At 40.8% G+C, this 27,596-nt stretch overlaps 1 protein-coding gene across 1 annotated transcript; it reads right to left on the bottom strand.

The window, feature by feature from the left end:
- npffr2a (neuropeptide FF receptor 2a) lies at positions 1-27,263 on the bottom strand. The gene is made up of 4 exons (XM_085427105.1): positions 27,065-27,263; positions 19,210-19,544; positions 10,157-10,256; positions 1-3,783 (listed from the first exon to the last, which is right to left on the bottom strand). Exons 2-4 carry the CDS (start codon positions 19,535-19,537, stop codon positions 2,931-2,933), a joined length of 1,281 nt encoding a protein of 426 aa, XP_085283231.1. The 5' UTR covers positions 19,538-19,544; positions 27,065-27,263; the 3' UTR covers positions 1-2,930.
- Positions 27,264-27,596: the final 333 nt, after the last annotated feature.

The raw sequence follows: 27,596 nt of genomic DNA, 5'->3' as shown, positions 1-27,596 counted from the left end.
CTGAATGTGTTGTGTATTTACCGAGGTACCCCTTGAAGTTGTTCTAGTTTAGATCTCACAGCTGCCAGAGTTTATAATGTAAATAATGTAAAATCATGATGTTTTTGTTGATTACAGCTTTACTTTTTCTGTGATTTATAATCTTTTCTATGAATATTTTCAAAATTGCTTGAAAAAGGACATTTAGTACAAAAAGCGACTGAAGTCATTCATTGGATCATATTTACATTGTGACGACAGCACAACAGGGTTCAGAGAGATTTTAAAAAATCAAATTAAATGACAGGAAAAGATTTGATGTGTTTACACGGCACATTCATAAAGGGCTCATTGAAGGTTTCTGTAGGGGCAGGGATAGCTCAGTAGGTAAAGTGGTCGCCCCATGATCGGAAGGTCGGCGGTTCGAATCCACTTAACGGCTACCCTGAGGTACCCCTGAGCAAGGTACCGTCCCTACACACTGCTCCCCGGGCGCCTGCTTAGTGGGCTGCCCACTGCTTCACTGAGTGAATGGGTCAAATGCAGAGAAAAACAAGTAATTTCCCCATGGGGATCAATAAAGTATCCATTATTATTATTATTATTATTATTATAAATAATGTGCATAATTGCACGTTGACGTGTGGATGTTTACAGAGCAGATTTCAGGGTAAAATCCTGAATGAAAATTTTGTAAATGGATAATCATAGCTTTCATCTCTTTGCCATCTATAGGGCTTTATGCCCGAATAAAAAAACCCAGTAAATGTGTCACCTGCAGAATATCTGTTGGCAAGTATCATCTTTCCTGCTTAATGTCTTTCTGTCAATAAAAAGACACAAACTGTCTTCAGTTCAAAGCAACATCTTCACAAAAAATGATTCTAATGTTTTAATGTCAACAGATCATTAGCACATTTATTATGTGACCTTATTTTAGTTATCATAAGCAAAGTACATGTTTATCATTTTTAATCCAGTCTCTATAGCAGAGCTCTCAAACCTAAGCCTCTTTGCCCATCTCCAGTGTCTCTGAGAAAAATCTTGGTGAATATCAGAACTCGCAGCAAACTCTCCTAACTACTGGTGTGTTTGCTCTGCTGCTGGACTTTAATCAAAATCAAGTGGAAACCTTCCTTTTTTAAGTTTTACAACCTTTAATTATCACTTTTGCACAAACAGGGTTTTTTCTGTCTTTGTGGTTTTGGAGTTACTCTGTTTCAAAGAAGGCCATCCATTTTCTTAGCTGCTTATCCGACTGGAGGAGGCTACTCTGGACAGGTTGATTGCAGGGCTGACACAGAAAGACAACCATTCGTAGCTACGCCTAAAGACCGTTCGTGTCTCCATATGCATGTTAGATCAAAAACTGCTTAATTATGGCTACTTTCATAACTGTTACATCCTGTGAGGCTGTGGGAGTGTGTGGGTGGGGTGTTTGCCCGCTCTCCCCGCCTCCTCTCTTGCCACTCCTACCCCCTCTGTCTCTCTCACTCTCCTCTCTCCCCAGGACACAGCTGCTTTTGATTAGCCTCGTTTGCCACCTGACTCCAGTCAGCAATCACCTCTGAGGCTATTTAAAAAGGCTGATTGCTCCTGCTTTACAGTCTACTACTTCTCCTCCTCCTTTGAGTTGAGTCACACAAACTTGCCTTTCTTAGTGTAAAGATGTCACCTTTCTGCACCATTTTTATAGGAGCAGCTACAAACTGGGTTACAAAACAGCTTGTTGTAAGCCTCTAGATTAATGGCATAAAAATCATAGAAAAAGATTTCATATTTACTGAAATTACTTGTTAGTTGATCTCTGAAGTGAGTGTGACATGCTGTGGCTGTGATAGCAGAGCATAAAAACATGCCTCGCTTTAAAAAAAGAACTGTTCTCATGTATTAATGCATCTGTGAATATAAAAGATCGTGATGACTAATACTTGCTAATAGTTGCTACATCAACCTCCACTTCTTTTCTCAACTCCTTTATTCCTCATTTGAGCCCTTTGACTTTTATATCTTGTGTATGTTGTTTGACTTAATAAAGCAGTTCAAACATTAGGCGACACAAACCACACAACGTGGGATTTCTCCTCGTGATCTGAAAGTTGCCGAAGGTTTCAGCAGCAGCAGCAGTGAATAATACGAGACAGATGTTGGGAGAATTTTTGTTCGTGTAGTTTGCCACATTACAAAGACATATCTTGAAATCTTCTCTGCAAGTGTCATGCTGTCATGTTTGATGCATCTTTATACATTTATACACAGAAATTTTATATGGTGCAGATTAAAGATTAAAGGGACACTTGAGCATTACTGTGAAGGGATCTGGGGGCTCTTTTATGCTTTCGGGGACATTTATCAGATTTGTACGTCTGTTTTTGTCTCCTATAATGAAACGTTTCTGTCGTGATCAGGGCAGTTTCTTCAAGTTTGACAGGGGCTCCTTAAAAAGTTATGAATCATTAAAAGACTAGAAATGCATTTTGAAAGGATGGCGCTCATCCCTCCGTCACAGTTTTGGACCTGAAATCTTACATGGTGTTGTTGGCTGCTCTTTTTTCCCCTTTAATTTGACACCATCTGTATGTCAAGTGTGCAGCAGCCTGTTATCAAAGCAATATTGACAAGTCTAATTGACCATTCTGCAACGGACAGCAGGAATATTAAGTCCTGCCCTTGCACGTGTGTCACATGGTGTGCATCTGAAGTGATAAGATTACAACCAAAGGCTGTGTTCCCCTTAAAACTAGTCACTTAAAGATGTGTATTTATTATTTTTATTTATTTTCTTGCCTTGAAATCTTGTATTGTATTGAAATCTTGGACATTTTCCAGCTCACCATCCGCTTGTAAAATCTATTTAAGGGAGCCTCGTGGTTTTCTTAGGCACAGCACAGCATGATTTAAGATTCAAATATCTTTCCTCACCACCTACAACAAAGTGTGTGTGTGCGTCCTCAAATAGACACTGCAGTCACACCCCCACTACTGCAAGATGCCTTTTCCAGGTCCTCCATGACCAAATCCTGCTCAGTGACATGGTTGATTCGCCTGGACGTGTTCTTTTCCAAGCTGTTGAGAGAGATGGGTTCCAGGCAGGTCTGTGCATTATTCGCAGGGAGGACAGAGTTTCCCTGCAGCCTGTGCGAGTAGGTTTTCCTCCGCTGGCCGTCGGCTGTGCACAGGCTGAACTTGAACACGGCTTGAAAGCCTCTGCGGAAATTCTCATTGAAGAAACCGTAGATGATGGGGTTGACGCTGCTGTTGAAGAAGGCCAGCCAGTGGGCAAAGGGGTAGATGTAAATGTTGATGATCCTGTACTGCTGCTCAGTCAGCTTGGCGTAGTCGCTCAACATCATGAGAGTCCACAGAGGCAGCCAGGACAGGATGAAGAGCAAAGCAACTATGAGAAGCATTTTAATGACGCGTTGCTTTTTCTTGGACACCGTGTGGCGGTTCTCGTGGCCCGGCTTTCCTCCCGTTGGAACTGCTGTTTTGAAAAGCGTAATCCCAATCCGGGCGTACATGATCACAATGAGGGAAAGAGGGGCAAGATAGATGTTGGCAAACAGGACTGTGGTGTAAATCTTTCTCATGTCTTGGTTTGGCCAGTTTTCTCTGCACCAATAAAAAGGAATAGTTTTGTTATCATATCCCAGCAACACCCGGATGGTTTGCTCCTTGGTCACTTGTAGCATCACGCCAGAGGGACACATGATGGATATGGCCAGAACCCAGATGATGACTATTATCAGCGTGGCTGTGGAGATGGTCAGCTTTTGCTTGAATGGGTAGACGATGCATCTGAACCTGCAAGAGGGTACAAAAGGTGATGGTTAAGATGCATGTAGGCATTTAAAATACTTTTTCTGACTACGTGAGCATGTGCGTCTGAAAAGCTACATGGCGTTCACATCATATTGCACTAAAGGTCACCGTGCACCTGGCATGCTGTTTGAATAAATGCTGCTGATTAGCGCATTAGGACATTAAGGTTTACGAGGACTATTTTTGTGTCATTTTCCTTTGTGTTCAAAGCCTTAAGAAGCACAAATGTGTTCTTTAAGGTTCAAGGTTCTTTATTTGTCACATGCATAGTTATACAAGTATAACACACAGTGAAATGTAGCCTGACACGCTCCTCGACATGTGCAGAAATGGGGGGTGTAGAGGAAGAACATTTTATTTATATATATATATATATATATATATATATATATATATATATATATATATATATATATATATATATATATATGTGTGTGTGTGTGTGTGTGTGTGTGTGTGTGTGTGTGTAGTATATACATTGGGTGAATGTGCAGTAGTAGCAGCAAGCAGGTGAATTCTGTACATTAATATGAATAGACATCTGACTATTTTACAGGATAGACAATATAAACATATTTAAAATTAAAGGAATTTGAAATGTACATTGTGCCTTGGTTTAGTGTCTGGAAGAGAGTCCTGTCTCAGTCAGTTATAGATGATGTGAGAGGGCGGGTGTGTGTGTTTAGGGCACGGATGGCTTGGGGATAGAAGCTCCTCTTGAGTCTCTCTGTCCTTGCCCGGATGATGCTGAACCTTCTACCAGATTGCAGAAGTTGGAACAGTTTGTTGCCAGGATGGGACGGGTCCTTCAGTATCTGCTCCAGTCCGGCATCTCCTGGTGTAGGTGTCCTGAAGCCGGGGGAGAGCAATCCTGCAGCAGCGTTCTGCTGTACGGATCACTCTCTGGAGAGCTTTTTGGTCCTTCACACAGCTGTTCCCAAACCACGATGTCATGTTCTGTGTGAGGATGCTCTCCACAGCGCCTGTATAGAAAATCCTGAGGATCTTTGGAGAGACCCTGAACTTCCTCAGTTGTCGTAGGTGATACAGGCGCTGCCTAGCCTTTTTGGTCTGGACCTGAATGTGGGCAGCCCATGTCAGGTCTGAGGAGATGTGGACACCAAGATACTTGAAGGACTGCACCCTCTCCACTGGAGCTCCATTGATGATAATGGGCTTGTAGTCTCTGTGCTGACTCCTTCTGAAGTGAGCACTTGCCAGCTATAGTTACAGTGTACAATTCATTTAGAAATCAGCTTATATGGTCGTGTTCTCACCTCTCCATGCAAACATTACACCATCACTTTCCATTTGTTTGCAGTATCTGACAGTCATGTCAGCTGCATTGTGTCTAAGCATGCAAACTGTATTTGAAAAGTTTCAGTTGGACTTATTTTGGTGTGGCTAATTTGCTTTGTGGATGTCATTGTGAAGTAAAGCCCTTTTTTCCCTTGATGCCTGTCACCGTGCAGCGCTGGATAAACGAGTAACTAAATAAGTTCCCCCGGGCCAGTCTGCTTTTTCCGTGTTTACAAATGTCACTGCCGGGTACTTCAAAAATGCTAATGCCCTCCTTCTTCTGTGCCTTTTTCTCCAGCCATTGTCTGAGATGTCTTGCCCACTGACTTCACGGTAACACAACAACATATAATCAAAAGCTTCAATCCAACTGGAGATGCTGTGCAAACATTCAACCTGCATGACTCTCGGAGTTTAAAATGAATTGCTCGTAGACTGAAAAGATATTTTGGTATTAAATTAGTCATGATGATACAGTGCTGTGTAATGTGACAGCAGTAAGGTGAAGGCACAGAAGATGAGACTGAGTGATTACTGGCTCACTGAACAATGACAGCAAAGGTGACAACACACAGCTCTGTGTCTCCTTGTCCTTTCAAATTTAATTCTAAGTATGTAGCTGATGGATATTGAAGGTGACTTTCAATTCTGTATGTCAAAGCATTTCAAAATCTGTCCATCCCAGAGGCACAGACAGCCTCTAGTGATATCAAATAGTGATGGAGTGATATCGCTGCATGTCTAGTGTCTGAGGACAGAGAGATGATAATATACAGCGCTGTCAGTTTACACCACGCAGAGCTTTTGTCACCCTCATATTTACACCTTCTAACTCCACTTAGGATGTGGGGCTTTTTGTGGGGCTCGAGTGCTGGCGACAGACTGGATTCTAAAGCCTCTTGCTTTGGTTTGTAAAGCGATTAAGCAGGATTAACATCCGACTGTTGACATCTTTGTGGACAGCAATGAAGCAATTCAAATGAAGACATGTGCCAGTTAAAGATAATAAAGCTGCACAAGCCTGTCCGGCTTATGTCTTTCTCAACAAGACATCACAAAACAGATTTCACTGACATTTGGTGAATTTGAAAAAAGGGGCAGGATAGTTGTTTTGTTTTTTAATTATTATTATTTTTGCCACTTGAGGGAAACAAGCAGATAAAATTTTAACACAGCCGCCACTTATGGCTAAGTAAGACTGGCAGTGTTTTACAGACGTGTCTCTGTGATCTAATGCCTGCAGTCCAATATTCTCCAACTTCAAGCATTATGAAGAACCCTGCACTACAGGCAATTTTAAGGATTGTTTTTGGTCTCCTTTTGCACCCAAGAGAAAATCTTTCCTCCTTTAGCTGACAGATGCTCCGTAGCTGCGGCACATAGGTGTGCCGTGGAAGATTATCCGGTTCCACCTGATTAGTACTCTAAGTGATCGGTGTGAGTAACAACTACATTCTCTTCCACTAGAGGGCAGCACAACTACCTGCTCTTATTACAGTTTTTTACAGACGCTAGGACACATTTCCCAATATTTAGGTCACTTTTGCAAAACTCTTCACACAATCCTCCTAACTGACCGTCAGCTTGGCAAAGCAGTTCATTTCACATTCAAAATGCACTACAACTACCAAAACACTTCATTCAGGTCTCAAATAAACTCATTCTTCCAGAACACTAGCAAAGGTTGACAGCCGACAAACACACTTTGTCACCCACAAAACAATGACCTAAAAAACACTAACAACATGTAGCATTACAGTGTTTTCTTGTGTAAAACAAGGACACATCTCTGTTTATAATTTCAATATATGTTACTGGAATGAATCAGACATCATGCAGAATTCGTTAATATTTGTTTATGTATTTTTATTTTTTTTGCACTAAGTAATCCCAAAATACAAGAATTTGTATACACACCATCCACTGATACACATACAATAGTAATGCTAATCTACTCGGTCTCCTCCATTTGGCCACAGGTTCTCATCCACATCACATCTTATGTCATCTAGGGCAATACACCTAGGAAAGAATCTTCTGGCTGCCAGAATTGAAGGAGTTGAAAAATTGGAGGAGTAACACCTGTGTAGATGTTCATCTACAATGAGAATCAGCTGTGGCTGGTTAAACTGCATTTTTAGATTTAAAATATGTTTCAATAAAATATTGCTGTTGCATTTTGCTGTCTTTTTAGTTTTTGCATTGTGTTATTGTTTTGGCCATAAGTTTAACAGTTTTGAAAACAGTATGTAAGCACATGCAAAATGTCCTGTACGTACAAAGATTTTTGGCAGTTGTTGTGTCTGAGTGAGAAGATGATTCATGAAATTTGAGAGATGTAGTCACTGAATGCATTTTGTGCCAAAACAATGATAACTGGTCCTCAGTTTAGCCCACATAGACTTCTGTTGTGCTCACTGTGTGAGGAGTTTTGCAAAAGTGACCTAAGTATTGAGAAATGTGTCCTAGCGTCTGTAAAAAACTGTAAATGGGTTGCCAACCGCCAGTAAAACAGAAGACAAAGAAGAAATTACATAATGTCATGCTGTGAGTGAGATAACCAGCGTGTAATAGCAATAGATACATATTTGAAAAGGAAAAGTGGTCAATCCGACCTGGTCCCGGAGAAAATTCTCACCCAGATGAAGGCAGGAGTAGTGGTCAGAAGAAAGCAAAAAAGGTATACTGGGGACAAACCGAGCCAATTCCACTGTGCCTGGTGAAAAATTATCAATATGCTTCTTGTGACACTTTTGTTTGGTGGTGTGCCGTGTGATTTTTCTAATGTGAAATATGTGCCGCGGCTCCAAAAGGTTGGGAAACACTGCCGTAGCATTTCCATTTCCTGCTGAGGCAAAAACAGCAACAGTCTGAGAATGAAAAAAAAATTATTGGTATAATAGCTCAGCTATTAAATACCCAAAGGCTGAGAGAAGTTAGATTAAGGCGATTCTCTGGTTCGATTCAATTTTTAATTCAGTTTTATTTATACAGCGCCAAATCCCAACAACAGTCGCCTCAAGGCGCTTTATATATATTGTAAGATAGATCGTACAATAATAGATACAGAGAAAAACCCAACAATCATATGACCCCTATGAGCAAGCACTTCGGCGACAGTGGGAAGGAAAAACTCCCTTTTAACAGGAAGAAACCTCCGGCAGAACCAGGCTCAGGGAGGGGCGGGGCCATCTGCCCTGACTGGTGAGAGAAGGACGACCGGATGAAGACAAAGGTTCTCTGTTTGCTCAGTAGTTGTTCAGCCCATGCACTCTGTTACTGTAATGGTACAAATCTCCTGTAACACTCACCAAGAGGACGTAACTAACTGTGATGGCTTAGGTGCATTTCTGCACACACGAGATAACAAAAGAGGAGACAGGATCCACTGTTTCCGTCACTGACATGCGTGTAATCCTCGATTAGAGGACACAAATAGATGTATGTCAGCTATCTGTGGTGTTTGGGGCCAGCAGGGTGCCCAACTCAGGCCAGATGGGCCGCAGAAAGTATAGAAACAAGGGGATTTTATGGGAATTTTGATAATCCCCATAAAATTATCTCAGAACTCTGAAGCTGCAGTTTCCTGTTTCTTTGCATCAGAGCACTACCATTTACTTGCCTACTGTCATCAACGTCTTCTTGTTTGGGCTGCTGCTTTTAGAGTCTCACTCTTTTCCTCCTGCCTGGCAGCTTCATATTCAAAATCTTTTGTCCAGTATCTCCAGCATCCCTAAACCATCTTACCCGTGCCTCTCTACCTTTGTCTCCATACTTTTTAACCTGAGCTAGCCCTCTGTCCCTCTAATCCTGTCCTTCCTGGTCTGTCCAAATTAAGTTTTACTATCTTCAGCTCGACCTCTTGTCTTTTTATCAGTGCCATCACCACAGCAGGTCTTCCTACCATTTTATAAACCTTCCCTTTCACTCTTGTGATAGAAGGACACTCATCTCCACCTGCTCCACCCTGCCTGTGCACTCTTCTTCGCCTCTCTTGTTTACTGCCCATCGCTTTGGATGCTTGACCCCAGGTATTTCATTTCATCCACCTTCAATATCTCTACTCCTTACATGTTCACCTTTGCTTCTGCGTCCCTGTCATTCACACACATGTATTCTGTTTTGCTTCTGCAGACCTTCCTTCCCCTTCTCTCCAGAGCATACCTCCCCGCTACAGATTCTCCTCCATCTGCTTCCAACTCTCACTGCAGATCTCAAAGTTGTCTGCAAACATCATAGTCCACAGAAACTCCTGCATAGCCTCACTTGTCAACCTGTCCATCACTACTACAAACGATCCCACACTCAACTTAAACTCATCTGTCACTCCTCACACTGTACCACTGTCTTTCCTATGCCCCCTCACATACCTCTGACTTCCTCATGCAGTACCACAGTTCTTCTCTCGGCACCCCATTATTATTATTATTATTATTATTATTATTATTATTATTATTATTATTATTATTATCATTACCCATCTGAGCTTTGTCATAAGCTTAATGATATCATTCACTCTAAAAGACTGTTTTAAATAAAGCTGGGGGTGGAACTGCAGGAGAACTGAAGGCTCAAATACACAAGAGGTAATCTGGGAGATGTAACGCACCGGGGAAACACAGCTGAGCTAAATCAGGGGAAGCATGACAGAGTGAAACAAAGCTACACGCAAAGCACATGAGACAAGGGACTGGCAAATTAAACAGGAACTAAGTGAACAGGTGACTGACTGATATATACAAACTTGACACGAAACAAGAAACACCGAACTGACATAGAAAAAGAAATCCAAACAGATGGGGGGACATGACTGAGGAGACAGAGGGATGACAAAGGAGGACGAGAATATAAAAATAGTACAAACAGATTCCAAACGAGAGACTCTTACAACTAAAAGGAATCACAAGCTCACAAAAAACCCAGGATCATGACAGGACTTCAAAGTACTTAATTACACAAATTCATGGAAAGCACATATTGAACAAATTGCATAAAAGACGCTGCGACCTTTATATTTTTCAAAAGCAGCTTAAAAGATAAAATACATCTACGTTACCTGTCAACAGCAATAGCGACGAGCGTGAAGACAGAAGCTGACACAGAGATGCCTTGAACCATGCCGCTCATTTTGCAGACCAAGCTTCCGAAAGGCCATCCTGTTGACAAGAGAGATGCACTCAGCTGATTTACTACTGAGACAACAAACTGTGACAGTTGGCATGATGACTGTAGCCCCAGGCTGTGACTCTCATGTAATGGCATACTTCTGGGACACAGAAGAAACCATCAGTTCCTCTAAGAAATATTTAACCAGTGAGTTCTGAAAAAGCCAGAAGGCCATTTAGGAAACACTTTTCAAAACAACCTTTTAATAATCCAGACCATAGTGTTAAACACTGCCGGTTAGTCTGGAAGGACTAACGTAATTATGCGACCCACATGTATGCAAAGGCCTGAGAGGCACGACTGCTCTATATGATAGTTTTCCAGTACCTATGTAAATTCTGGAGAAGAATAAGAAACGAGAAAACAAAGATTACACCCACAAACTCACCAGTGTACGCTGAAGCTGAGGGGATTTGTCTTAATGCCATAAGCAAGTGTTTTGATTGGGAACAATACGTAATCAGTGATGCTGGTAACAGTAACACCTACAGTGTTGATGTTTAATATGCCTGCAAACAATCATCAGTACAGAGTGAACAGGAAGAAGAAACACGGTACTCAAGGAATCCTCAATCAGCCCTTTGTGCAAGAATAGTTTAGTAAAATCTGCAGAAAATGCTTTTAAGCATTCAGTAAAACGTGTGAATCCCTCTCCAGTTCATTCATATAGGAGCTTCACTGCACAAACAAGCGCCCGAGAGGCCAGCAGGCTAGAAGGATGTTGATATGAGCCATTTATCTGCACTTGCAATTAATTGTTATACCAGATGAAGGTTGAATGAGACTAACAAACCTCACGGGGTTCCTGGCAGAGCGTGTTGTTCTTATTAGTGAAGTTGAAATCTGAGTTTTAAAATATTGGCATTGAACAGTGACGAGAAAAACATTTATAGGACGAGATTTTCAGGGAACTTTATAATAGTGTTTCTATCTCCACCCACCAGCAGTATTACTACGTTTTGGGGGATCTGATGAGGGCTCTTTGAGTTTGAAAATGAACCTCACTGTAAGAAATGTACATAAAAATGACAGTTAATAACTGTAAAATGGTAAATTACCATTAAATCAAAAAGAGTAATTTATTGTAATATGGACATTACATTTCTGTAAATTGAAAAATGGTGATTTGCTTTTATTTTTACACTGCTAATATGTTGAAAATAAATTAATGTACTGTAATATGGCACATTGTCTTTGAAAACAACAGGAGAAATCTGTAACATTATTTACAATGAATCACACTACAATTTACATAATAACACTGTATGAATGGCAATCTTTCCTGCTTTTTTCATTTGAATTTACGATTTACAACTGTATATTACCTAAAACATACCGTACTTTTAATTTTAACAAAATGTCAAAACATTGTTAGAATTATTGTCAAAATTACGGTGAAATGTTTTTAATATTAATAAGCTCAGGCTGTTTGATAAAACAGTATATGTTAACAGTACATACAAACAATTACTAATAATTAAAAAAATATGTATATTTCTTTAAGTTCTAGAGTCTCACCAAGTATAACACAGCTGTTTACAATGAAAAAAAATATTTTGTGGTATAGGGAGGTTTAAATCATGTATTTCCCACTGTTCAGTCCGTGTTCAATCTGTTCGAGTGTGATACCACCTGCTGAAATTAAAATTAATTGATCAAAATGAAATACAAAAAAATTAATGAAATAATTTTTCTTTTCGGTTTCTAATAATAACATAAGGCATATCTCTGTTACTGGTTTAAGATATTAAAATGTATATCTAGGAAACAGAATAAGGGATTTGAAAGAGGAGGGGATAGTCTTGTTTTTGAACTATGTAAATTATTTGAGGATTAAGCCTCGCACAGCTGGGAGCACAACGATCTGGAAGTTTGCTCTCTTACATGGATGATGTCAGATAAATATAATGGCAGAAATAACTGGACTGAAAGCGTATTTTTATTTCACTGTGTATATGTTTACCTCCTTGTCTTCCTTTCTTTCATTTTTTAAGGAATAAACAGATTAACAAGCTGTCTACATAATACGCTCAGCTTCTTAATCCCTTTCAGAACAGAAAACTCTAAATAAGGCAGAGACAGACCCACTTTCATCAAATTTCTTCTGTGTAGGCAGACAATATGCTGATATCCTGAGCTGCCATCCATCTGCATACTGGATTTAGAACCAGCAGACACGGTCTAGTGTCATTATTAATTACGGTTTCCATAATAAAAAATATCCTCAAACACCAATTCCTTCTTGCTGGAGGTCTGCAGTTACTGTTTTTTACAATAATTTCTATTCACAAAATTATATTATACAGTGCGATAGTGCACTTCTGTTACACACAATATGTTATTAACCAAAATTACACAGCATCTGCCAAATCTGCTCACAGTGCTGAGCAGACGAGCAGGCAGATTTTGGGCGTCTTTAATCTTCTTGCGATGCCTCTTTCATATAATTTGAATTGCCAGTAAGCACTGATGCAGATTCAATACCATCAATAATAATAATAATGGATACTTTATTGATCCCCATGGGGAAATTACTTGTTTTTCTCTGCATTTGACCCATTCACTCAGTGAAGCAGTGGGCAGCCCACTAAGCAGGCGCCCGGGGAGCAGTGTGTAGGGACGGTACCTTGCTCAGGGGTACCTCAGGGTAGCCGTTAAGTGGATTCGAACCGCCGACCTTCCGATCATGGGGCGACCACTTTACCTACTGAGCTATCCCTGCCCCCAATCACGGTGAACTAGAGCATCATCACATGGGCTGTAGATGAAAGCTTTCTTAGAAACTGCGGCAGATTGCGAGTAGTCCAGTCTTTTCAGAGCACTCATGGGCTAAACAAGAGCCTCTTATCACTATAGCTGAAAGAAGATGACTGTAACCGTCATCGCACTGCTTTTCGTTGGTGTTGGGAAGCTTCACAGTCTCATTGTCAAATGGAGAGCTGTACATTTTATTTATTGCTTCACTTCATTGTGTTAAAGCCCTGACCCCTGACCTCCATTAACATTGAGTCCAGTCTCGTTTCCAAAAAAGCTGAAAAAATGTGAATTAAAAATGCAGAAACACATTTTAGTATGTTAATTTTTAAATTCATGCCAGCAACATGTCTCAGAAAGGTGAGATGAGGGGCAAGTTACCTCTGGTTGCATCACCTCTCCTTTTAACAGGATTTCTAGGTGTTTTCAGCCACTGAGGGCTTAGCTGTAGTTTCATAGCTCACATAGATTTGAGTGCTGAGCACCCAGGAGATATCAGCATTTCGAAAATGTGCATTATGCATCTGTTTGTTTGCATTTTAGAGTTTTTACTTGTTTTCCTGATCGCAGAGAGAGTGCTCCTGAGAGGCCGAACCTCACATTTACTTGTTTATGTACCAAAAATTCTTCATAATTGTGAGACGTTTGCACACGCAGTCCTTCAGAGTGGTGATCCTCTTCTAGTCTCTATTAAATTTGCAACCTCTCAGGAAATGTCTGTTTATTCCAAATAATGCTACTAATTAACATCTTAGTTATCAGATGTTCCACTGTGTGTTTTTTAAAATGTATTATTATCACTTTTCATGTTTTTGTCGCCCCTGTCCTAACTTTTAATTATTGCCTACAAAATTAAGTTGTGCTTTTCTCCTTTTGTCCACAATCTCTCATCAACACATTTTTTCACAGAAATATATCTTTTTGGTATTTGTGAAATTTTAAATATAAATCAAACACCCAGAGTTTTCATTGACAACCGAAACTAACATACAAAAAAGGCTATGCATCACATCCCTGAGCCTTTACAGGTGTAAGCAGCACACGAGCGCAGTATCAGCAGCAGCGGCTCCCATACTCTGTCTGTGCCTGAATGCATCGTGCATTATCACTCAGCTGTAGGTCGCCCATGCTTGGCTGCACTCGAAGCTCGGTGCACGATCACTGTAAACACATGACTATTACGCTACAAGGAGAAAAAATTATGCATAAGGTCATGTTTTCATACATGCAGCCTGAGTAACATGCAAACTGCAGACAGACAGATTACAATGGCATCTAATCTGTTCTGACGCAATAATGGAAAGCAGAGCTGAATTGAGATGTCGGAGTGATTTATTGGCCAAATGCCACTGAATTTCTCTGTATCCTACTCCTAACACTGAAAGAACTGAAAGATGGAGTGCAGGCAGACTGGTGATGAGCTCTGCCCACTTTATGATTGACACAGCCCTTTACGTTCCAGCTGAGTGAGCTCAATTTTCATCTCTGTGCCAAAAGCTCTTTGGCCTGCTGGCGTCTGAATGAATCTTTCATTTTGTCCTCATACAAACTGCAGCTTGACTCACCTTGAACCTTTTTTTTTTTGTCTGCTGCATCACATTTACCATTATGTCCACTGATATTTTACTCAAATCTCAACAGTCGATCAGCAAACATAGAGGGCCATCTTTTTTCGCCTGATCATCACTTTGGGCTCCCTTCTTGCTCAAATGTTTGGATCTTCAGTGGCATGAAAAATCTGCTGGAGACGCCGACGGTAATCTTTCTTGCCCTGTTAACACGGCCTCTCCACTAGGTCATGCAACATAACACACTAAAGAAACTGCAGAGAATTTACTGGAGTATATTCTTCTAAAACATCTTGTGTTATCCTATCTTGTGTAACATGAAATGTGACAAGCTGACTCATGAATTCTCAGAACAGACCCAAAAAATAAAAGTGTTGCAACAGGCATCTAGTGGTCGGGGTCATCAGCCACTTGTTCCTCCCTTTATTGAACCAGGCCTTCATTTTGATGTCTCCTATCCCGCTTTATCATTTCATGATTGCATGAAATTGTGTGGCCATGACACCTTAATGTTGACAGAATCTTCACATAATCACCTTCTGGAGCGATCAAAAACAGTTATGGCTGCAGGTGGCGTCACATAATAAGATGGTATATCCACATTTCATTTTTTCTATAATCTTGCTGATAAGAGAGTCAGGTAATGTAAAGCTCTCGGGTGGTACATCCTTTGCAAAGGCTAATGCATTCTGGAAAGCAATCAGGATCCCCGCTTAATTATGACCTATAAGCATGCACCTCCCACCAAAGTGTAATCCTTTTAAAATCCATATCTGATGAAGCCTAATCAAATATTTTAGATTTCTGTATGGAGACGTGCTCTGCAGATGACCTGAGTTTGGTCAATACTTGACCTCAACCAGAGACAGCCCCATAGGCCAGCCCTGCCAATCACCCTTCCTACTGGCTGGGGGGTCCACTGGTGTCTGATGCAATATGAATGGGGAAGCAGTCGGGGGGGAGGTCTGGGCAGTCAGATCCAAACTGGTTCTTGGCACTTCGAACAGCAGCAGCTGGAGCTATTGCACCAGGCTGAGAGATGCCAGTTGTATATAGTCATGCTTTCTTCAACGCACAGCTCGGGTTTTGAAGCCTATGTCCTAAAGACGGTCTGTAAAGTCGTCCTCAGTGAGAGGTGGCGAGCAGGGGTCGGTATACTTGTATCTCCTGGGTTCAGTGTTTACACATTAGGCTTCTTCTGTGCAAGACGTTTGTTCCCCTGCAGATATGGATATATCCAAGTTGCACAAGTGCAAAAATCTTGCTATTATTAGCCAAATGTAATCATCATTCTCTCCAATAAGCTACATCACAAAATAATTTTTACTGATGTTTTTTCTATTATTACTATTATCCTGTTATTTCTATTATTTTGTGCTCGGCAGGTGTTGATTCCAGAGCTCAATTCCTACTCCGTTGACATGTCTCTCCTCTAGGTTTCTTTTATTAATGGATGACACTGGGATTGCATACACGCTTTATTTTATTAAATGCTTTTGTTATTTTTAGCTGTTCCAGTTCATAGTGCAGCAAATGCTTACCCACTGGTGTATTCTTGAACTGTTGAGGTTAGAGGTTCGCACTGAAAGAGATTTTTCTAAAACTCTGCATAATTTTTAATGCGATAATCTACTGGAAAGCTAATCTGGAATATGCTTCCTGCTGGTGGGTGCAAGCCGTCCCTTACATTTCTGGATTAAATTCATTGTTATGTCATCGCAGCAGGAATTTAATCACACAAAGAATTCCAGCCAGCTGTACGTTCACATGTCTGGTTTGGCTCTTGATTCAGACTATAATGGGTTTTTTTTCATACCAAATATCTGCTCTTACAAAGAGGAAAGATGTGGATAATTGGTCTGTAACTGTAATCACTAATTGCAGATTCCGCTCTCGTTATACATCCAAAATTGTTGCTCTAAATGAGTAAAGCAATTTCGTTGTCACTCAGGGGAAAAGGGGGAAAAGGCACGGTCAGGATCCTGTTTCTTGACTTTTCCAGTGCCTTTAATACCATCCGGCCCTGTATGCTTCAGGAAAAACTGAACAGGATGGAGGTGGACCCCTGCCTGGTGGCTTGGATCTCCGACTACCTCACCGACAGACCACAGTACGTCAGGCTGAAGGACATCACGTCTGACACTGTGGTCAGCAGCACAGGAGCACCACAGGGAACTGTGCTGTCCCCTCTTCTCTTCACCCTGTACACCTCTGACTTCTGCTACAACTCTGAATTATGCCATATTCAGAAGTTTGCAGATGACACGGCCATCATGGGGTGTATCTGGGATGATCAGGAAGAGGAGTACAGAAGTCTGGTGAGGAACTTTGTCGCATGGAGTCACACAAACCACCTGCAACTCAACACCTCAAAGACTAAGGAACTGGTTGTGGACTTCGGGAGGTCCAGAGAAGGTCCACTGCCAGTTCAGATAGAGGGGGAGGAGGTGGAGGTGGTCAACAAGTACAAGTACCTCGGGCTGTGGGTGGACAATAAACTGGACTGGTCATGCAACACAGAGCACCTGTATAAAAAAGCCCAAAGCCGACTGTACTTCCTCAGGAGGCTGAGGTCTTTTAACATCTGCAGGAAGCTCCTGAGGATGTTTTACCAGTCGGTGGTTGCTGGAGTACTTTTCTATGCTGTGGTGTGCTGGGGGAGCAGCACAGCAAAGAAGGACTCATCCAGGCTGGAGAAACTGATCAGGAGGGCTAGCTCTGTGGTCGGCATGAAGCTGGACACTCTGGTGACAGTGGCAGAGAAAAGGACATTAAAGAAACTGATGGACATTATGGACAATGCTGGGCATCCTCTGCACACGGCCATTAACAACCAGAAGAGTCTGTTCAGTGACAGGTTGCTTCTCCCCAAGACAAGAACTAACAGACTTAAAAACTCCTTTGTCCCACACGCCATCAGACTGTTTAACTCCTCTCTGGAGGGGAGAGGGAGGGGAAACAGGAGGACAAAGGAGGGGGGAACAACTAAGCTGTAGTGCCTCTTCACCTCACTGTGCAATACCTTTTGTGCAATACTTTTGTAAATAGTCAACAGTGCAATAGACTCAATACTTGAAATGTGCAATTCACTTGTATTTTTATTTTTTATTCCTATTTATTCTATTTATCCCCTTTGTATATTTTATTTATATTTGTCTCTGTATTTATATATATGTGTGTGTGTGTGTGTGTGTGTGTGTGTGTATATATATATATATATATATATATATATATATATATATATATATATATATATATATATATATATATATATATATATATATATATATATATGTAACTTCGGTCGTTGCTGTGCTTTTTTTGGAAGTCGAATTTCCCAGAGGAACCCACCCGAGGGATTAATAAAGTTCTATCTTATCTTATCTTATCTACATTCTTATTGTTAGCAAAATACAGAAGCTCGTGGGCTTTAGTTTGAAACTGTCATTTCATATCAGAATCAAAGGAATTTGAAAACACTTTCTAAGAGTAAATTATCATAAAATCATTGTCAGGAAAATTTTAGTCATTTAATTTCAATGTGTAACTGTAGACAGTATCTGAACCCCCAGCTACTATCACTTGCCTTAAAAATTGCTCATGTGTGATTTAGTCATCAGCAACCAACTGTCAAACGGAATTGGAGCACAATGTGGAAAAAGCCCCGGTTTCTCCATCTCAGCTCACAATTTCAACTCTGCCGAGCCTCTTCTGTTTCTCACCACCACAGGCGATAAGAAAGCGGTGGGTCATGTCTCAGTGCTCACAAGGTTCATTTAGCAAGGGATGGCTCTACAGAAAACTTGGGTAGTCCACATTAATACAACTCAAAGCCAGCAGCTCTGACGCTGTGATTTCACAGTAGAAAGCTAAATGGCTGGTTGAACTCTGGAAAAGATGGTGAGAACACTTTTTTTCATACAGCATTTTCTTTGCGATCACTGAAATGTGAAGCAAGTCTTGGTAAAACAGGGCAAAAGTGAAGACGACAGAAAAACCTTAACCCTTCTGCTCGGTGGCCGTTTCAGGATACCAGGAATCAGATCTGGTTCCACTGCAGTGACTCAGCTGTTGCTGGTCAGGCTGGATTTTACCATACTCCGGCTGCCTTAACATTCATTTGTAATTTAGGTTTATGTGTGCAGTGGGTATACCAAATCTTTCTAAGATGTTCTATCGCTACCAAAAAGTGGTTATTTTCTGCTTCAGAACCTGGTAAGTAGCTGGTTATGATTCTGTTCATTAGTATTTGCTGAGTTCTGCAGATAATCTGCAAAACTTTCATCAAGGAAATTAGATTTTAACTTTCATGTTGGCAACCTTTTATTTTGTTGTCCATTATTGCTGTTCGGTCTACACACTGAAGCTTAAATACGCCTTTCGGGATGTTAATCACAATAGAAGTTTGTCCTCTATCTGGGTTATCAGGAAGCAAGAAGCAATAAATCATCTAATTTATAAGAATCCACATGCAGAAATTCCTCTGTGCTAAAAGGTAATAGTTTCTTCCCTACTCCATGCTCAACCTCTCAAATTTGATGCAATTTCACCAGGTAGTTTTTGGGTAGTGTTGCCACTGATAGCACAAAAGAGCAACACACCTCTATTACTGTCTGCTCACCTGTAATTATGTTGTCAAGAAGCGTTGTTGGCATGCAGAAAATCCCCACCAGCAGGTCACTCACGGCAAGGTTTAGGATGAACAAATTGGTAACAGTCCGCATATTTTTGCTCCTCAGCACGATGAAGCACACCACTCCATTTCCCACCATGCACACGAGGAAAATCAGCAGGTAGGACACGATGAAGATGGCTGCCGTGGATGGCTGATGCAGGTAAAATCCAACATAAGTGATGTTGCTCCTGGGTATGACAGACTCCAGGGAGGAGTTGTACAACATCCAGTTGTCATTCAGTTGAGTCAAGTTGTTTTCAAATCCTTCGTTCATTTTAACCCTGTAATATGAAAAGTCGTTAGAAAAGTGCAATGAGAAGGTACTGGAGTATTTATTTATTTATTTTAAGATTAGTTTTGTATTAAGTAAAATCCTGCAATCGAAGGTTTGTTAAAGGATTTTTGGTGAAAACATGTTTGTTGACCACGGCTGAATCCCTCTCTAGTGTTGTAAATCATTTCAGTTTTATTCACATGGCACCAAATCACAGTCACAGTCACCTGAATGTGCATCATACTGTAAGAGCCTACAATACTGGAAAGAAAACCCCAACAATTAGATGACCCTATGAGGAAGCACTTGGTGACAGTGGGAAGGAAAAACAAGAAGAACCAGGCTCAGAGAGGGACAGCCATCTGCCTCAACTGCTTGGGGGTTAGGGAGGAAGAAAGGAAAAAGACGCACTGTGGAAGTGAGCCAGAGATTAATAGTATTTTAAAAAACAAACAAACAAAAAAGATGTGAGTGAAGAAGAATCCCCCAGCAGACTAGACCTACTGCAGCATCACTAAGGGAGGATTCAGGTCACCTGATCCAGCCTTAACTATAAGCTTAATCAAAAAGTTTTAATCCCAATCTTTTAAAAAAGCACCCATTAAGGAGTACAAAAATACCTTAAAAACATATCATCCTGTCAGATTATAATGTGTAATGTTACACAAGAACGGGAAGAAATCAAAATGAAGAAAGATAATGCTCCTCTAAAAGTAAAAGAAATACCCTCACCTCTTCAAAGAGAAGTTTTCTGCCTTTGTAGCTGAATGATAAAGTTCAGAGAAATCTGTGATGAAACCTTGTTCCTTTCACTCTCACATCATTGCAGCGTGTTGGGTTTTTATTGTGTTACAACAATGCTGCGATTTTTGCATGATACCAGATGTTGAGTGTGGGCAGATACATTTTGATTTTGATCATTTCTTATCAAAAAAGCTCGAGTCGGCTGATGTATCTGATGGTTATCTGATCACCCGCTGTGTTTTATTTGTCTGTTATTTTAATGGAGGTGATGATAAATTATTTTTTAAAAGCTCCATTTTGAGCAGCGTTGTTGTAACTGCTTGTACTTTATCCCCTGAGGTTTTCCAGGCTGGAGTAAGTCTGATTTTAAAATATAAATGCATTTGTATAACGCTTTACTCAGTCCCTAAGGACCCCAAAGCGCTTTACACTACATTCAGTCATCCACACATCCACACACTGGTGATGGCAGCTACATTGTAGCCACAGCCATCCTGGGGCGCACTGACAGAGGCGAGGCTGCCGGACACTGGCGCCACCGGGCCCTCTGACCACCACCAGTAGGCAACAGGTGAAGTGTCTTGCCCAAGGACACAACGACCGAAACTGTCGGAGCCGGGGCTCGAACCAGCAACCTTCCCATTACAAGACAAACTGCCAACTCTTGTCCAACTTTTACCTACTGGGCGTTTATTGGCCATTATTCAAACGTAGTTTAGTATAGTCAGCATTCAGTACATCCGTACATTATGAAGTACAAAATGAAAATATTAAAGTGTCCAATAAGACTTTGAAACTTGCAACTCAAACTCGTTATTGGAAAAGCTGATGGATTAAGTTTTCCCAGTCGTCCTCTTAACAGCTGCACTTGGTTTTACAACCACTTGTTTCACTTTACAGATCCCAAGCTGTGTCCATCTTTTCAGTCTCTGGTATAAATGAGATTATCAAACCTTTCCTCAACATTTTGTTTAAGCCTTTTTAATAAAATAAATAAATCAGCATCTCTTTCAATACATGTCAAACCGGCCCCGTGCCAGCAGCAGCGCGCTACTTCACTGTCCTATTTTCCATCTGTGTTGCTACTTGAAAAGAGCACTTCTTCCCCCTTCACTTTTTCAACCCGAGCATTGCCACACTGGAGCAGCTCTTGTTGTGGGATCCTGCTGTCGCTGTCTAATTGTGTTTTATAAAACGAGATGAGATGGTTGTTGAGGGAAAAAGAAAATGCCAAAGAAAAAATTACCCACCAAGTCAACAAACTCGCAATTGTGAATTTATGTTCGTATGCTGTCGAAAACATTTCAACGGTGAACGTGTTGTAAGTACAGGCTAATCATTTCTACTCTGACATCCTTCTGCATTCAGTTTTTTCTTCAGTAATTGAAAACCTGCTCTGCTGGGTTGAAGCCATTTCTTTGCTGTGAGAAACTCTTGGGTTGCTTTTGAGTCTACTTTGGATCAGTATCCATTTGTGCTGTGAGCACTATCTGATGCACTCTTCTGCAGCACTTGTCTAAGTCTGTCTAAGAATATAGTCCTGTACACTTCACACTTCATCCTGTTACCTTTATCAGCAGTTAAAACATCCGTTCTTAGTTCCGCTGGCAACCATACATACTTATGCCATAACACCTCCACCATTTTTGACAGGTATGCTTGGATCACGAGCCAGTTCAACTCCTCCGCCATAATTTTCTCCATCCTGGTTTCATCTGTCCAGAGAATTTTCTTTGTCTGAACTGTGAAGGCTCTTTTAGAGCGTTTCAAGCAATCTTCCTCTTTTTCAGTGAAACCAGTGGTTTATGCTTTGTAATAAACCCTGAATGTGTTTCTATTCATTAAGCCAACTTTGGTTTGTAAATGTTGACAGTGACACGCTTACCCCCTCAAAAAGGGTCTTGCCTTGGTTAGATTTCATCCACTCTAGTTGGCCTCTATTTAATTCAGTTTTATTTAATCACAACAACAGTCTCCTCGAGGCGCTTTCTGCAGTCTTTCAGCTTTTTTTGATTTTTTTTCTCTCTCTGACAGGCTTATTCAGTCTCTTAAACCTTTTGACAGCCTCCCTCCCTTGTACTGGTATCTCATATCATGTTTGATGTTAGAATGAAAAGCTATGAATTTAACACTTTCATTTTTTACTCTCTGCTCGTACAGAACTTAATCTGTTTTCTAAGAGTAGGTCCACCTGAATTTGACACACGTGAAGAAAAGTAAAATAACTATTGATTATATGTGAACAACAAAATGGGCCAATGAAAAAGTCAGCCTCCTCTCAGCTGTCTGAGTGTCACACTCGTGTGCCTTCAAGCAGACAGCAAATTAACAGCTGTGATAGCGTCTACTCAAGAAATTATATAGAAGAGATTTGGATCAGATAAGGGTAGCTGCTGAGAATCATTAAGTCTGATTTGAACTGTCTGGTCATGATTGGATGTTACTTACATGGAGTAATATGAAAGTCTAGATGGAAGAAAACACAATATTACTTTGGAGCTGACTTCCTGTGCTTTGCTGATGTCTTAAATTGATTCCTTCAATCACCGTCATCCTCCCATCACATTTTCTGAGTCTCCTTTATGATGCATCACAGTTTTTACAATTTCATCATTGAACCCAAGATCAACAATTCCCCTTCAGTTAAGTGTATCACATGGTGTTGTTGACAGATGGTTTCTGTAACACCTTTTTGATAGAAGTATCGAGCTCTTCTTCATCCGTCTCTGCATTTCTGTGATTTGATATAAGATATTATTTTCAAAAAAGTGTAGGATTTAATAGCCTGCAAATAAATTATAATTCTAATGTAATAGTCATTAATCTGCCAGTGTAGCCACATCCTGATTTCTGTTTCTCACAGTTCCAATGCATGTATATACTCTGTCGATTCTAACCCTTTTTTTATGTTAAGTCTTATTCAACATTTAATCAGTCCAACAGCAGGTGGATCACCTCAGTGTTAGCTGCCATTGTTTGAAATGCACAAAAAAGCCCAGCTCCGCATAGAAAGCCCAGTGCAAACTAAACTGCAACATAGTTACAGACTCATGCAAGCTGGCTACACTTTCAGTTAGATCAATCAACAAAAGTTAACCTAAGTCCAGTAACCTGAGGTTTTTCTGAGGTTTGATTCCAGGTTCTAATAGCTGCTGCAGATTGTTATAAAAATTCTTAGGTATGCTGTGAATTATAGTTCTCAGAAAATCAAAAACCTCAAAAAATTGTAATAAGCAGATGTAACTTTTAAAAAGCAAAATGTAATCAGCCAAGAAAGTTAAAAAAGGGGCCGTCTCTTACTTCCTCTCACAGGTATAACAAAATCAGATTTACACAGCACAATTAAAATTGAGCTTTTGAATTGCTGTGCAAAGAATACAGTTGCATTAAATGTAATTACATTAAAAATACATACAAATACAGTGGAACCCCGACTTACGAATACCCCGTTAAACAAAAAATTCAAGTTACGAAGGCGCTGAACGGCAATATTTCTGCCCGAGTTACGAAATCCGCTGGCTCTGATTGGCTGAGCCCACAATGCCTTCCGAATCATGTGACAACCCCTTGGCTTTCGTAATTGCGCTTCGCTGTTCCACTTGAACAACGTGTTGTTGTTCTAGTTAGCAATTAGCCTATAGCCTATCGTTCAGCATCGCCTCACTCAAAAGGCGCGACGGGTGCTTCGACTTACGAAAATTTTCAACTTACGAAAGACCCTCAGGAACAAATTAATTTCGTAAGTCGGGGTTCCACTGTACAATGTAAAGTAAACAGTGGAGATGCAGAATACAGAATTAAGTGGCCTTCAGTAGCAGGTACATAACTACTACTACATCAACCAGAAGACAGCAGGGTTACAGATATAACAACAAATGAGAGGTTAGTGGGTTGGAAAGGCCAGAGAGTAAAGGTGGTTTTGAGCCTAGACTCTCCTTTTATCTCAAGCATTAAGTGATTCCATAGCTGTGGAGCAGTGACTGCAAAGATGGTTACCTTGTTACTCCAAATGTGATATTGGAAATGTAAGAAATCAGCAATAAAATCTAGCTGCTGAACTCTGTTAACGTGTTTAAAGACACAGGTGACACCAAGGTACAAGAATCTCCAAAAAAGCAGACATAAAGTAATAAAGGAATGGATGAACTTCCAGATCATGAAAAGCCAAAAAAAGATTTGCGTTTAAAGATGATTTTTAACAAGAGAACAAATGGGTTTAAAAAATTGCATCGGTATCAACAGCACCACTAAGCTCCAGCGTAATCAGGGCTGGTCTATCACCTGTAAACCCTTAGAAAAGGTAGCACCTTTGGTTGCCTTGTGCATGTTACACACTGTGGACTTGTGCACTGGTCTGCACAAATCTCCTAAATCTCTCACATACTGGCTCCAAGCACCACAGTTACCCCAGGACTGATATTACAAGGACATCACTTGCTCTAAGGAACCTTTGGGAAGAAAGTCGCCGAAAAGGGCAAAAGAGCTTTTCCCCACTCAGCCGGCTAGTGTTTGTGAGGAGGAGGCAACAATGCTTGTTACAGGCTCCAAGCTATGGTAGACTTGGATGCTAATTTCCATATGAGAAGCAAAATTTGACCCAGAAACACTCAAGGACTTCAGTGTCACTGTCCTAATGTGCTAACCCACAGCAGCTGAGCCTTCAGTATAATTGGTGGGGACATACTAATGCACACTACACTTTAAAGCTTCATTGTGCAGCTATGAAGCCATCTTTTCACACTATGTTCACATTGTCAACCACCACATTACCTATAACGATGAGAAAAGTGCGAAAACGACTGAATTCTGCAGGACAGTCATGTGCTGTGGACACAGATATATCAGCCACTCCAAGCAGCCCACCCTCCAACAAAATCAAGTCCATTTTGGAGATCGGTTTCTAATCAGAGTGTCTGAATCTGTTAGTGTATGAGTGTTTTTCTGTGTTTGATGCCGCTGGTACACTGTGTGACACTTCACTAGGGAACTGTAAAATAAAGTGCAACTGAAGTGTCTTCCTCCTTCAGTGAATTACTTCCACAGCAGATATACTGCAGGTAAAAGAAAGCACCACTATATGAAATTTCAGTCAGAAACATTGTTGGATTTCAAAGGAAATCATTTGTAAGCTGGAAATATCTAAACATGGTTTTAGAATCAGAATCAGAAAGGGTTTAATTGCCAAATGTTGAGCGGGTTTACAACATTAGCACATTAGGTGGACCTCAGGAATCACATGATAACTTCTCAGTTTGTGTTCTGGTTTGTGCTAAAAGCTTTTGAACTTCAACATAAAAGTGTATCAATCCTTCTATCTGGGTAATTCTCTGTATTTCAACAGCACAAGTATGAAAGGGGAAGAGCTGACCAGCAAAACGAGCCTCGTCTCAGTCATCTGACTAAGATCTGCGTTAAAATAAGGCTTTATAAAATAAGGTTTTTTACTAATTACATTACTGCACTGGGGAGGTACTGTGTTAAGTGGTCCACAGCAGCCCAACAATACATGTTATCATGTTAAAACATTTACATTTTGTGAAAAAACAAATTTACATCTTAATGTTAAAAAACCCTCTAAAATTCAATCGACTGATCGTGACCTCTTAATTAAACACTAATCTCACTATCCAACCATAACTGCTTCTCCTTTAGCAGGCAGAAGACCATGTTCTGAGCAGCTTCCTCCTCTCACTCATGTTCACTAAACAATAAAGTTATTACAATAAACAGTGGAGGTTCTGCTGTCATTAAACATGCTCTTCACATGATACTGCATATGAGCTGGGAGCCGCAAGGGAATTCCAGACTGTGTTCATGTCCCTAATATGCCACTGATCATTTTTTGGTGAACTTGTGATCACAGTGCATTTATCCAGGGTGTAACTGGAAATGTAGCTCAAAAACGAATAAGATCCTTTTGCCTTCTCTAATGTTTGTCAAACATGCAGCTTAAAATAAACTTAAATGTCAGATCCAGTCCTTCATCATCTTTCACCAACCCCAGATTTTGCATTTCTCATCATTCTTTAAGCATGTATTAAAAGCAGCCATTGTAATGGCATTAATAGAGCTGCATTGTGCACGTTTGTATTCAGATTTTAATGCTCCACCTTCGTCTGCATGAGACAAGAGGAGCTCATTACGTGTTTAGAAGTTAATTAATTAGAGTCAAACCCAGTTAAATTTTATATTTTAATGAAAAAGGTGAAAAGAAGTTACGTTTTTTTATTAACTAATCAAACAATTCAAATGTAATTCTAATGGAGCTCCAAAAGTCCCCAGTGATGACTGTGCATGATCCTCTTTCCCACTAATGATAATGATAACACGTACACAGGAGCTCGTTAAGTTCGCGTCCATCCAGCAGCATTCTGCCTGATGCATCGAGGCGAGCAGACAGCTCCATGAACACACTGTGCAACCATTATGCGCACATCACTTAATGAAACATTAAAGTTAATCAGGACATAATATCGCTTCTTCAGATTCCCAGTAAATCTCACAAGAGAGGAATTGGATGCAGACTTCAGGAGCTGAATGACTGAGCGCTCCTGGACAAAGAGCGTCCTGTCAGGCAGTGGACAAAAACGCGGTGATAATGGTTTGGATGGATGCGCACTTGTTCCCTGCCTCTACACGCCCCAACGAGCTTTAAACGCTGTCCAGTTTTAACTATTCAGCTTGAAGATAAGTAAAAGTTACTGAAAATTAATTCTACAGATTCACGTCGCCCTGCCAAACACTGAAATGTTCACCATTGCGTTATTTATGATGTTGTCCTACCTTGTTTGCTTTCACCTCAACGGGCAGCGTTCATTTAAAGAAAATGTCCAAATTTCTACTTTTCTCCGAATGAGACATATTTATATGAAACCGAAGAAAAAACAGAAAGAAGCCAGTCTCTCTCTCTCACTCAGCTCCGTACCAATCCACGTTCAAGCGCGTCGCCTGAAAGCGCGCTTCTCGTGGCACATGGTGCGCTCTGCCGGCCGCTCAGAGCGCAAGTGTGGGATTTGTGCAGATCCAGCCGTGTTTGATGCTGTGACGTCGGGGGCGCAGGGGTGGGATTAGAGGATGAGGATGAACGGGCTAATGGTTGAGTGATATCGCCCCGATCTCGCCCAGCTGCTGACTCTTAAATGTCATTGTCTGTGATGGTGGAAGTGTGGGGGGGCAGAACACAGATGGTCTGCGCAGTAAAACATAGCCTCAGGAACCGTCACACAACACCCCATATAGTCATGTGGATGTTTTCTAAAAATGTTCAAAGCCACGGTCAACAAATTTATGGAAGCCCTGAGATGCCAGAATTTAT

This window comes from Rhamphochromis longiceps, linkage group LG12 (genome assembly GCF_057381845.1).
Source record: "Rhamphochromis longiceps isolate RC_006_pf linkage group LG12, R_longiceps_female_GT1.1, whole genome shotgun sequence".
NCBI classification, from domain to species: Eukaryota; Metazoa; Chordata; class Actinopteri; order Cichliformes; family Cichlidae; genus Rhamphochromis; species Rhamphochromis longiceps.
This window is presented reverse-complemented; position numbering and strand designations above follow the sequence as displayed.